Consider the following 14,419-nt stretch of genomic DNA (forward strand, 5'->3'; position numbering starts at 1 on the left):
AATTAGATGTTGCCACATTCGACATAATGACGGAAGTAGGAGATGAGTCATAGGTAGTCAGAGATAAAGTAGGTACATGTTCATTTATTCAAAGACTAAGCTGTTTCATTATTTTGCTAAGTAAATTAAAAAAACTGACTGGTGTCGTAGTAAACTAAGTAAAAGGTCCATGGACAGATTAACAGCGGTTCTGAAGCGATATCCCTTGACACGAATGCGATCTATACACCTCAGCGTTGTGCTACGAATGCACAGATATGACATACATATGAATAGGACTTGGAGGCAAATTTTTTTAAGAGTGGGTATTTTTCTTTATATTTTTTTTTAAATATCCATTATGTACCATAGAAAGTCACGCGATTGAAGTAATACATTACCTAAAAAGTTGAATACAGCTGACGGAGCGTAAAATTATTCAAATTTTCAAGGAGATACCTTTGAAGTCTAGAGGACAATTTTGAAGTCATACTGATTGTCTTTATTCAATACTAAAAGTTGGACAAAAAAAGGAAGTGTACTCGTGTCTTATAAATACCTGATACTTCACAGGTGGCATGTTACATTTTTCAAGTCATCACATTCTTTCAATAACATAAACGATGATCAATACAGTAGAGAAAGTGTAAAATCATCCCAAGTATTCGGGACCACTTTGAAGTCAAAAGGACCCTTTTGGAGTCAAAGTCATTGTGAAGATCAAATACTAAAAGTTGACAAAATTCAAAGGAAGTGTACTAAAGTCCTATTAATGCCTGATACTTCACAGGTCGCATGTTACATTTTTCAAGTCATCACATTCTTTCAATAACATAAACGATGATGAATACAGCAGAGGGAGCGTAAAATTATCCCGAGACTTTGGGGACCACTTTGAAGTCAAAAGGACACTTTTGGAGTCAAACTGATTTTCTTTATTCAATACTAAAAGTAGACGAAAATCAAAAGAGGTGTACTATAGTCCTATTAATACCCGATAGTTCACAGGTCTTTGGTTACATTTTTAAGTCAACACATTCTTTTAATAACATAAACGATGTTGAATACAGGAAGAGAAGGCGTAAAATCGTCCCAAGTCTTCGGGGACCACTTTGAAGTCAAAAGGACACTTTTGGAGTCAAACTGATTTTCTTTATTCAATACTAAAAGTTGACAAAAATCGAAGGAAGTGTACTATAGTCCCATTAATACCTGATACTTCACAGGTCACATTTTACATTTTTCAAGTCATCACATTCTTTCAATAACATAAACGATGATGAATACAGCAGAGGGAGCGTAAAATTATCCCGAGACTTTGGGGACCACTTTGAAGTCAAAAGGACACTTTTGGAGTCAAACTGATTTTCTTTATTCAATACTAAATGTTGGACAAAAAAGGAGGTGTACTTTAGTCCTATTAAAAATAGTGACAACATCACTGTTCGCTCCCATATATTTATCAAAACAAGTCAACAATTGTATGAAACATGGACATACATATACAGACAGACTGACATACACAGACTGGCACAGAGTGATGACATTGACCCAAAGTGTGCCTTGGCCCATGGAGAGTAGCAAAGATAAAACAAACAGCTGAAAGTAATCATAAAATAGTCAAGTATAGGCCTATACAGGCACTGAGAGTGAATATGTTACAGCAATTTGATTAGTTTCTTTTCCTTTTCTACTTCTGTGATAATCTTTAAGACAATCAATCTGCAAGGCAGTTTATGTATTGACAAATATGTTATCTTTTACAAGCACACAGCAAACTGTTCTTGATTTTTTCATTTACAATATTTGACACAGACTGAAATACATAACATGCAACCAATGTTTACCACTTTGCCCATACACCAGATACATGGAGAAATTTCAACATACAATCATCAACTCAGAAACCCTACAGGAAAAGTAAACATTGTTTTCTTCCAGAACAGCTGGTGCATCCACATCTGGAACAACTTACAAACTTAACCAATTACACAAGGATGATGACACAAGAGATAAAGTTAAACTGTGGTGAACTTGACTATTCCTTTCAAATCCTTACCTAACTTGACATCTTAAACTAAAATACACTGCATGGTTAATTGCGCACAAAAATACATCGGGGTGGACCATTTGATAGGGACGGTGTCTGGAAGATCGATGAGGTACATTATCTTTTTTATCCAATCCATTGTACATTCTTTTTTCCCCACTCTCCCATCTTTTCTTTTTGTCAAACCTTCTCTGGCTGAATTTTTTATTGGCATTTGTTTGGAATTTTTCAAAATCTGCCAGGATTTTTTTACTGCATTTCAACACCAAATACAGTTTACCATATCGAATGCTTACTAAATCACCACATTATATACTCTTAGTTCCAGTAGGTATAAAATTACCAAAAAAAATCTTAAAAATACAAAATGAAAGATATCCCAGTAACACTAACAGTTTCGCAAAGTTGCCCCAAAAATTCAAAATTCCGGATTTCAACTTAATTTCAATATATCTTATTAACAAAAACCCTAAGAACTGGTTTACTAAATATCAAAGCAATCACACTGGTAAATTTTGAGAAACAATTTTTTTTACCAAAAATGAAAAAAATTGCCCCCCAAAATACAAAATTGCAGATTTCATCCTAATTTTAAATATATCTAATTAACATAAACCCTAGGAACCTGTACACTAGATATCAAAGCTACCAGATCAGAAGTTTTAGGAGAAAATTTTTTGACCAAAAAAGGCAAAAATTGCCCCAAAAATAAAATAAAAATTGCCAGTTTCAACATACCTTCAATACATTATATTGAGATTAATCTTAGATACCTGTATACCAAATATCAAAGCTATCAAATCAGTAGTTTTTGGATAAAAATTTTTTTATCAAAAATTGGGAAAATTGCCCCAAAATTACAAATATGACAATATCAATACAATTTGTACAAGCATGACTGAGGTCATACTGAGGAACATGAATATCAAGTTTCATAGCAATCAGACGAGCGATTTCAGAGAACAAGATTTTTTTGACTAAAAAAGGAAAAATACCCTAAAAATACAAACATGCAAATTTCATCCCAATTTTTGCACACATAATTTAGAATACCTAAAGAAATCTGCATACCAAGTTTCAACCAAATCTGATCAATGCTTACTAAGTTTTAGCCATTTGCAGGATTTTTCCTTTTTTTCCCTCATTTGCATATTTTGGCACTGACATGTTCATTTGAACAAATTCACATCTCCACCCCTAGGTGCACCTGTACACCAAATACTAAGACAGTAGGTGCTACGGTTTAGGAGTTTTTGATGAGGACGGACATACATACATACATACATACATACATACATACGTACATACATACATACAGACAACATTTTTCCACCTTATAAGAATACCTCCCATTTGCATATATACATATGCATATATGGGAGCTAATAACTGATAATTCACGGGTCGCATGTTACATTTTTCAAGTCATCACATTCTTTCAATAACATAAACGATGATGAATACAGCAGAGAAAGCGTAAAATCATCCCAAGTCTTCGTGGACCACTTTGAAGTCAAAAGGACACTTTTGGAGTCAAACTGATTTTCTTTATTCAATGCTAAAAGTACACGAAAATCAAAAGAGGTGTACTATAGTCCTATTAATACCCGATAGTTGACAAGTCTTTGGTTACATTTTTAAGTCAACACATTCTTTTAATAACATAAACGATGTTGAATACAGGAAGAGAAGGCGTAAAATCGTCCCAAGTCTTCGGGGACCACTTTGAAGTCAAAAGGACACTTTTGGAGTCAAACTGATTTTCTTTATTCAATACTAAAAGTTGACAAAAATCGAAGGAAGTGTACTATAGTCCCATTAATACCTGATACTTCACAGGTCACATGTTACATTTTTCAAGTCATCACATTCTTTCAATAACATAAACGATGTTGAATACAGGAAGAGAAAGCGTAAAATCATCCCAAGTCTTCGGGGACCACTTTGAAGTCAAAAGGACACTTTTGGAGTCAAACTGATTTTCTTTATTCAATACTAAAAGTAGAAAAAAATCGAAGGAAGTGTACTATAGTCCTCTTAATACCTGATACTTCACAGATCACATATAACATTTTTCAAGTCATCACATTCTTTCAATAACATAAACGATGATCAATACAGTAGAGAAAGTGTAAAATCATCCCAAGTATTCGGGACCACTTTGAAGTCAAAAGGACCCTTTTGGAGTCAAACTGATTTTCTTTATTCAATACTAAAAGTTGACGAAAATCAAAAGAGGTGTACTATAGTCCTATTAACACCCGACAGTTCACAATGTCTTTGGTTACATTTTCAAGTCAACACATTCTTTTAATAACATAAACGATGTTGAATACAGGAAGAGAAGGCGTAAAATCGTCCCAAGTCTTCGGGGACCACTTTGAAGTCAAAAGGACACTTTTGGAGTCAAACTGATTTTCTTTATTCAATACTAAAAGTTGACAAAAATCGAAGGAAGTGTACTATAGTCCCATTAATACCTGATACTTCACAGGTCACATGTTACATTTTTCAAGTCATCACATTCTTTCAATAATATAAACGATGATGAATACAGCAGAGGGAGCGTAAAATTATCCCGAGACTTTGGGGACCACTTTGAAGTCAAAAGGACACTTTTGGAGTCAAACTGATTTTCTTTATTCAATGCTAAAAGTACACGAAAATCAAAAGAGGTGTACTATAGTCCTATTAATACCCGATAGTTGACAAGTCTTTGGTTACATTTTCAAGTCAACACATTCTTTTAATAACATAAACGATGTTGAATACAGGAAGAGAAGGCGTAAAATCGTCCCAAGTCTTCGGGGACCACTTTGAAGTCAAAAGGACACTTTTGGAGTCAAACTGATTTTCTTTATTCAATACTAAAAGTAGACAAAAATCAAAGGAAGTGTACTATAGTCCTCTTAATACCTGATACTTCACAGATCACATATTACATTTTTCAAGTCATCACATTCTTTCAATAACATAAACGATGATCAATACAGTAGAGAAAGTGTAAAATCATCCCAAGTATTCGGGACCACTTTGAAGTCAAAAGGACCCTTTTGGAGTCAAAGTCATTGTGAAGATCAAATACTAAAAGTTGACAAAATTCAAAGGAAGTGTACTAAAGTCCTATTAATACCTGATACTTCACAGGTCGCATGTTACATTTTTCAAGTCTTCACATTCTTTCAATAACATAAACGATGATGAATACAGCAGAGAAAGCGTAAAATCATCCCAAGTCTTCGTGGACCACTTTGAAGTCAAAAGGACACTTTTGGAGTCAAACTGATTTTCTTTATTCAATACTAAAAGTAGACGAAAATCAAAAGAGGTGTACTATAGTCCTATTAATACCCGACAGTTCACAAGGTCTTTGGTTACATTTTCAAGTCAACACATTCTTTCAATAACATAAACGATGATGAATACAGTAGAGAAAGTGTAAAATCATCCCAAGTATTCGGGACCACTTTGAAGTCAAAAGGACACTTTTGGAGTCAAACTGATTTTCTTTATTCAATACTAAAAGTTGACAAAAATCGAAGGAAGTGTACTATAGTCCCATTAATACCTGATACTTCACAGGTCACATGTTACATTTTTCAAGTCATCACATTCTTTCAATAACATAAACGATGTTAAATACAGGAAGAGAAGGCGTAAAATCGTCCCAAGTCTTCGGGGACCACTTTGAAGTCAAAAGGACACTTTTGGAGTCAAACTGATTTTCTTTATTCAATACTAAAAGTAGAAAAAAATCGAAGGAAGTGTACTATAGTCCTCTTAATACCTGATACTTCACAGATCACATATAACATTTTTCAAGTCATCACATTCTTTCAATAACATAAACGATGATCAATACAGTAGAGAAAGTGTAAAACCATCCCAAGTATTCGGGACCACTTTGAAGTCAAAAGGACACTTTTGGAGTCAAACTGATTTTCTTTATTCAATACTAAAAGTAGACGAAAATCAAAAGAGGTGTACTATAGTCCTATTAATACCCGACAGTTCACAAGGTCTTTGGTTACATTTTCAAGTCAACACATTCTTTCAATAACATAAACGATGTTGAATACAGGAAGAGAAAGCGTAAAATCATCCCAAGTCTTCGGGGACCACTTTGAAGTCAAAAGGACACTTTTGGAGTCAAACTGATTTTCTTTATTCAATACTAAAAGTTGACAAAAATCGAAGGAAGTGTACTATAGTCCTCTTAATACCTGATACTTCACAGGTCGCATATTACATTTTTCAAGTCATCACATTCTTTCAATAACATAAACGATGATGAATACAGCAGAGAAAGCGTAAAATCATCCCAAGTCTTCGTGGACCACTTTGAAGTCAAAAGGACACTTTTGGAGTCAAACTGATTTTCTTTATTCAATACTAAAAGTTGACAAAAATCGAAGGAAGTGTACTATAGTCCCATTAATACCTGATACTTCACAGGTCACATGTTACATTTTTCAAGTCATCACATTCTTTCAATAACATAAACGATGATGAATACAGCAGAGGGAGCGTAAAATTATCCCGAGACTTTGGGGACCACTTTGAAGTCAAAAGGACACTTTTGGAGTCAAACTGATTTTCTTTATTCAATGCTAAAAGTACACGAAAATCAAAAGAGGTGTACTATAGTCCTATTAATACCCGATAGTTGACAAGTCTTTGGTTACATTTTTAAGTCAACACATTCTTTTAATAACATAAACGATGTTGAATACAGGAAGAGAAGGCGTAAAATCGTCCCAAGTCTTCGGGGACCACTTTGAAGTCAAAAGGACACTTTTGGAGTCAAACTGATTTTCTTTATTCAATACTAAAAGTAGACAAAAATCGAAGGAAGTGTACTATAGTCCTCTTAATACCTGATACTTCACAGGTCGCATATTACATTTTTCAAGTCATCACATTCTTTCAATAACATAAACGATGATGAATACAGCAGAGGGAGTGTAAAATCATCCTAAGTCTTCGGGACCACTTTGAAGTCAAAAGGACACTTTTGGAGTCAAACTGATTTTCTTTATTCAATACTAAAAGTAGACGAAAATCAAAAGAGGTGTACTATAGTCCTATTAATACCCGATAGTTCACAGGTCTTTGGTTACATTTTCAAGTCAACACATTCTTTTAATGACAAAATGATGTTGAATACAGGAAGAGAAGGCGTAAAATCGTCCCAAGTCTTCAGCAATAAAGTGCTACTTACTGCTTCAACATTTCTGTTTGTTTACAAAGGTTATCAGCAGCTTCTATTGTTACACCATGTTTTGTTGCAACAAGGACAGCTATTGCTTCCTTAAGTAAAACATCCTGGATGAATCTTATGGCAAAGCTGGAAAATAAGGCAGAATTAAATGTTACATTCAATATTTATAATGCATTAATTATACCTGTCTTGACATGAAGTTTCCACTGCAACAAGGCGAGTCAAGTGTTCATGCAAGCTGCATAATGAGTGTTGAAAAAGTAGTGTTGTGACATATATATTTCAATTGACAACAATAATCCTAACTACTAAAACACAAGAGTGTAACACTTGTAATATATCTGTAATAAATTATGTGATAATTTATGGAAACAACAAACTTGAAGCTGGTTGCATTACTATTGGTTCTGTATGCACTACAACAAGATCGGGTAGGGTGATGTTACACAGTATGTTTGTGCTGTTAAGATTAAGTCCATTTTTATCCTTAAAAAAGTAACGCAACTTAGTCTCATTTAAATTTCTAGGCTTATGCTAACATTGAAATCATGTGTAACTTGATCATGAAAGGCACCTAATGTGTAAGGTTATGTGGCCCCTCCGTATACCATGGTCATATGACTAACAAATGAAAATGATTGACAACTTCTTGTGTGGATATTGTTGCAAAAGTAGTCGAGAATTTCAAAGGCAGAATTGTTGACGAAAAAAAATTACAAAAAAACACCACAATTATACAGTGTGGCTCACATTTGATTAGAATTGGTATATACCAGTATGGGTACCAAAGATCAACAATAAATGTTGTTTCTATCTGTTCAGTGCAGGAAAATTCTAAGTTGATGTTATGACAATGATTTCTGCACAGTACAACCAGAAAAAAACAACAAGAAATATTTAAACCAGAAAAACAAGAATGACAAAAGTTGGACATGCTGCTACATAGAAATATATGTTTTGATCAAAAAAGGGCAAAAATTGTCCTAAAAACACAAATATTGAAATTTCACCACATTTTTTGCAAACAGCTTCTCAGCTTGTCAAAAGATGATCTGCAACATTTAGCGAAATCAATCAGCAATATAAATCACTACGCCATATGTATGTTGTAGTTACAGCACCCAATCTTATTTGCGCTAGTGATATGGATGTACATTGTATCCTCAGACAGCGGCAAACTAAAAAAAATTATAAATCTCAAATTTTACTAGGAAAAAAAATTAGCATAGCTTTTCTCGTTTGGAAAATTTTTTTTTTAGGAATTTACAATTGTAAAAAAAAATGTTCACAATTTCATTGTGACCACCCCCCTCCCATGATCTAATGATCCGTCACCTAGTTTGAGCAGGTCTGTTGATATGTAACAGTTCATAAACAAAGACAGGAAATGACTCAAGGTCAGTGGAGTATCCTGTTTCAGCCATTGGCATGCCACCACTCCTGAACATTAGCAGAATTTCCCTTTTTCTTACCTCAATTGCACATTTTTGACACTGACGTGTTCATTTGAACAACGTCATATCTCAACCCCTGCATCTACCTGTACAACAAATACTGAGATGGTGGCTTAGGCGGTATGGGAGATTTTGCGTGTGACGGACATACATACATACAGACATACAGATGCCACCGACTCACCATATAAGCTTTTTTTGGTATTTATATACATACCAAATATGAGGTAAAAATAATCATTCTTGGCTTTTGCATGTGATAAGGATCTTATTTCCAAACAGTTTTGTGTTTTTCGGCTCTGAAATTGAGCATGACGTGATGACTTTGTCACCACTCATCTCTGACTCATGGTGACACAGTCATTACCTCAAACTTATTTTCCTTCCCTGAGCGAAGAACAATATTATAAGATCTGAATGCCAATGTATCAACTCTAAAGTCAGTGAAGGTATGGTGGTGGGATGTGGTTTTTGATATTAAAATCCACGATTACATCTTTTGGTGGCCACATTGGCTCGCACTTGTGTTCAATCACTAAAAGTCTTGCTCTCCAATACTGGAATGTATCATATTGGATTGCATGATTGACTGTGCAACAACAGACACTGCCTATAAGATGTACAATCATATTTGCCAAATTACTTCATTAACTATTGGAACAATAATATCTCTTACTTCATAGGTGCATCAATTGCTTCCTTCTCCATGACGATCTTTTGTTTTGAGGTACAAACAAAATTTGTCTTCACTTCAAATATGCTGAAATAAAAAAAATAATAGCTTAAATTCATTTCTTACTGCAGGTGATTTAAATTAGCTATATAGACACATGTGTAAAAATAATATTGTAACGTCAACATGAAAATACAAAAAAGGGATTGGCAGTGAACAACAATGTAATACATTCTAAACATACCAAAGTATTCTAATTACCCTAATTAGCCCTTAAAATATTAGAAAACAGTGCTTTACACAAGAGTTATCCTAACTGATTGATGGCAACCTAAATACACATTAACTGAAAGTAGAACACTACAATATAATTAACATGTAGCAACATCTTACAAAATTAGTAACTACCTTTTTGTCATGCTCTTAAGCATTGTATGCTTTCCTTCCAATTGATGCAGAAGTTGCTCTGAAACCTGGAAAACCAACCTTTATATATTAGGATACATGGATTCTTAGTACCCTGTAAGACTGTTCTGAATACAAGATGTGCCTGTCTGTGTGAATATTGTTGAAACAAAACACTTTTTAAAAATGTCTCATGCATAGTTTTTTTTAAATGTTTATTTCACAACAATGCTAAGCATTCGTGCCTTTTCCCACAAATACTATTCATGTATTCAAATATTACCTACTTGCAAAAGTCAATAGGCATGATCTTTAGACTGCAAACTTATATAAAGAATTGTTATACACTTACCGGTGTTGAAATGTAGGCGCTACCATAGCCATACAAAACTCGACTTTTCCTTAAACAATACACCATATTGTAGTTCTTGATGAATTCTTTATGCCTCTTTGTGTGATTTTTGCAGGCTGTGTTGCACTTCAGAATATTATCCATATGTATGAATAAGTCCTTGAACTGTATGGTTAAAAACAACTGCAGTTATTTTGGAAACAATAATTGGGCAAAGAATAAGCCATGCATGACAAACTCCATATCAGTTGAATATAAAGTTTCTGAAGATTCTTATATAAAAAGAAACATTGTGTGCAAACTGCACCGCAAGATGTGCATCTGTCAATGCCTTTGGAAATGCTCACTGTATGTATATGCGAGAAAGAATCAATGGTCATGACCATTAATTCTTTCTCACGATGGTTTCATTTATCTAAAACCAAAGTCAAATATATGCATGGCCACCCATTCATTATCTTTCATCACGTCAAACAATATTAGTATCTTATATCAAACAAAATTAATGAAAATTGGTCGACTTTGTCTCTTTAAGGAGAAAATATGATCTAAATGATAACCACTTAGCAGATTTTACTTCCTCTCGTTTATAGAAGTCATGGGTATAAGTAGGAGAGCGAGGATTATTTTTACACTATGATGAATTTGAACAAGCTCATGTGTAGGAATTGGGTACTAATAATTCTGATGTTGAATTCCTGGCAGAAAATTAAAAATGGTAAAAAGTTAAAAAAGTTAGTCATACACTCTGTTTTTATTCAACTGTAATACCTGGTCCTCTGTAATCAAGGTTATCTTCTTAATTTCCTCATTATGTTCTTCATCTATAATGCAACTCTCTGAAATTAAATGTGGAAAATATGTCAACTAATTCTGTGTGACCATGAATATCAGTCAAAGCTAACAACTGAAAGACAGCCAAGTGATGCTTTTATATGTTGTGCCTAGCTATGCCTCAAGTTTTAAAACAACCCGAGTTTAATATCAAGAGCAAAGATATTTAATGCTGGAAATAGTGAAAGAGAAATCAATCATCTCAACAGCTGTGAACAATGAGCATTGGCACTAAGTCAATCGACAGGAGCATTCTTTAAAACTTCTGCTGATGGTTTATCAAGATAAATATCACAGTACTCTCACACTAGATATATTATTGTTAACTTTCTCAACATCAAACACAACCTTTCACTATGTAACATTATTTTTTAAATGAGACCTGATGTCACACTTTCTGTAGCTTGGCCATCTTCTTGATTTCCATCATTCCTGTGAGATGAAAGAAAGAGTTAGTAATGAATTTTAACAAGAAATACAGCATTGAAAAATAAACATAGGGCCAAAGTCCCTGAAGCTACTATAGACATGGATACAAAATTAAGTATTTCCTGACTGCATGAAATTATCTCACTAAGGTCATCCTAGGGACTTGTAAACCAGTAAGTTCTGTTGAATAAGTTGAGACTGCACGTACTCAGAGAAAGCACACTGAAGACAAATGTTTGAAACTTAAGAAGTTCAAGGTCATCAAAAGCATTATAAGGAATCATGTTACACTTTCATTGCACTGTTCACACAGATTGCATAATTGCTATAAATAGCACATGAGGAATCTTACAGCCAAGCTTTACCATAAAAACCATATCACTTTGACCACTCTTTTAATTGACCACTCTATTTTTTTCCTCAAAAAGTAATCTTATTTTATCCTTACCAAGTCAACCATAAATGGAAATTAGAACTTTCTCTATCTCTATTTATTTGACCACCTTATCATGACAAACTATTATGAGCAATTTCTTTTAGATAACATAAATGGTGGTTCAGAATATCAAAGTTGGGATTCAGGAAAGTTGCCTTTACATGTTTTAATCCTCCAAGATGGTAAGCATTTCACTATGAACTGTCAAAAAAAGTTGAACTTTCTGATAATTCCACAATAAAATTATTTTGGCTTTGATGATTTCCTAATTAATTCAATTATTTAAAATCTTATTAATTATTTTTTTCTGGGTGAATTGATAGGGTTTATACAGTACAAGAATTACATACAATGTAAGTCAAATTTTGACCAAAAATGACAAAAAAATTCCTGAAAAATACACATTTGCATATTTCATCACAATTTGAACAAATCTAAGTTGGGTTATCCCTAGGGACCTGTATACCAAATAACAAAGCTGTCTGACCAGCGGTTATGAAGAAGAAGATTTTTTACCAAAAACACCTTTTTTGGCATTAATTTGCCTATTTTCAACAATATCAAAAAATTAAAAAAAATAGTTTCTCAAAATCATATTTTTCATCTACACAACAAATATCAAATCAGTAAGTACTGCGGTTCTCAAGATATTTGAGTGGACGGACGCCTCACAAACGGACATACATACATACATACATACATACATACATACATACATACAGACTGACGACGGACGCCGGACGGATACCCATCCCAATAGCTTCTATAGACTATAGTCTATAGTAGCTAAAAATTATTATGTTCAATGATAAGGTGACAAAATATGCACACTGTCTTGGTGAGATTTTTCAAATATTTTATAGATAAATACATACATACCATTTCTCATCTTCTGTGATCTCTTCCCATGATACTTCAGCCTACAATAAAAATTTCAGAGTAACAATGCTTTTTAAGTATAAAATATGATTCTAACATTTCACTAACAGAAAATGTGGCTATGTAATTGCATTTTAAAATCTAGATAGCGTAATAATTACGACAAATGTGTAGACATTACATACCTTTGATCTTTTGGTATTATCTTCAGTTACGAAAACTCTGTAATCTGAAGAGAATAAAATTTAAAAACTTATTACCAGTAAGCAAATCAATACAGTCATCATTATCAGAAGATAACATGTATGCAAATTAAGAAAGAAACACAGAAACTGACTCAAACCAGGTCTGTTCATTATACAAGAACATATGTAGAATGATGATGACTAAGTATTGAAATGGAGACATAACAAAATACATAACTATAGGAGTAACCGCAAAGACTCAAATCGTGTGCTGAACAAACATGAGGCTGAGATTGGGGATTTGGCTAAGCGGTTTTTGTCTATGGCTTCTGCGCTAGGTGACTGGGTGCCGTACGTTGTGAGCTCAAATCTGACAGAAACCACAATATATAATAACAAAAGTGTATGAACATAAATTCCATGAGCACACTCATAATATATTCAATTTAGATTGTCAGCTTGAATTTACAGCTATACATCAGTTAAGACTGATGACACAGTCCTTGAGGCAAAAGAACTTTGTCATTCAAAGTCACTGAAATGTACGTTGTACAATGATGTAAAATGACCTATCCTACAATGATAGCATTGTCAAGGCATGTAGAGTATGATCTCAACACATGAAAAGTAGACAACTGGAAACCAAACGACTACATGCAAGCCACATCAGACAGTGTTACAAACAAATGAAAGTTAGTAAACGCACATTTATGGAACAGGCTAATATCCTTGTGCAAAGCTTGACAGAAAGTGGTTAAGATATTTCTAAGGTATCCATGCTGAAAGAAGGACAGCACCCAAACTGTAAGTAGTGTATACTAGTACTTTATCTGCAGTGAATATAAAGTTTAGCACTTTAAAGTGCTGTCACATTGATAACTGCCACTAAATCAAGCACTAAAATTAACAGACCTTCACTTAAAAACTCTTGAGTAATTTCTCTACGCTCTTCATTGACCTAAAATTATACAAATGCATTGCACAATTGAGCTTTAACATGAACAAAATTATATTTACCCCATTACACACTATGTTATTCATCAATCATAAAAGGTAAGGCTGTCTGGATTACACAGTACACAATTTTACAATGTTTCCTGTGATTACTGTACCTTTCACAATAAATGGCATTCACTCACTGATCAACAGATTTATCATTTTACTTAGTGAATGATAAAACATTACAATTAGTGTATTGCCTTTTTATGAAGTCAAATATCAAATTAGCTCTTTGATTAAAGCAATGGCATTTATTTTGCAAACTTGCAAAATAGCAACATGCAATTCATTTGCAAATGTGTGAAAATAATTTAAATTCACTGACTACCTTCACTGGTGCTGCAATGTCTTCGTTGAACAATATTCTCTTAGCAAGCTATGGAAATTAAAATAACAAAAAAATACCGCAATTATACGGTGTCGCTCAAATTTGATCAGAATTGGTATATACCAGTATGGGTTACCAATGATCAACAATAAATGTTGTTTCTATCTGTTCAGTGGAAGAAAATTCTGCGTTTAT

General features: G+C 33.6%; 1 protein-coding gene across 2 annotated transcripts in view; it reads right to left on the minus strand.

Moving 5' to 3' along the window:
* Positions 1–3,545: 3,545 nt before the first annotated feature.
* The window catches only part of LOC139137446 (uncharacterized), a 28,240-nt gene continuing 17,366 nt past the window's right edge, over positions 3,546–14,419 (minus strand). Inside the window, exons 12-21 of one of the 2 annotated variants that reach the window (XM_070705552.1) lie at positions 14,225–14,272; positions 13,810–13,855; positions 12,898–12,941; positions 12,713–12,753; positions 11,351–11,400; positions 10,906–10,973; positions 10,135–10,299; positions 9,786–9,850; positions 9,381–9,464; positions 3,546–7,376 (exon numbers count right to left, since the gene is read on the minus strand). In XM_070705552.1, the coding sequence (XP_070561653.1) occupies positions 7,247–7,376; positions 9,381–9,464; positions 9,786–9,850; positions 10,135–10,299; positions 10,906–10,973; positions 11,351–11,400; positions 12,713–12,753; positions 12,898–12,941; positions 13,810–13,855; positions 14,225–14,272 (741 nt within the window). In that variant the 3' untranslated portion in view covers positions 3,546–7,246. The remainder of the gene's footprint in view (positions 7,377–9,380; positions 9,465–9,785; positions 9,851–10,134; positions 10,300–10,905; positions 10,974–11,350; positions 11,401–12,712; positions 12,754–12,897; positions 12,942–13,809; positions 13,856–14,224; positions 14,273–14,419) is intronic. The other variant, XM_070705551.1, reaches the window with a different exon arrangement.

The sequence above is a fragment of the Ptychodera flava genome, chromosome 7, assembly GCF_041260155.1.
Source record: "Ptychodera flava strain L36383 chromosome 7, AS_Pfla_20210202, whole genome shotgun sequence".
NCBI lineage: Eukaryota > Metazoa > Hemichordata > Enteropneusta > Ptychoderidae > Ptychodera > Ptychodera flava.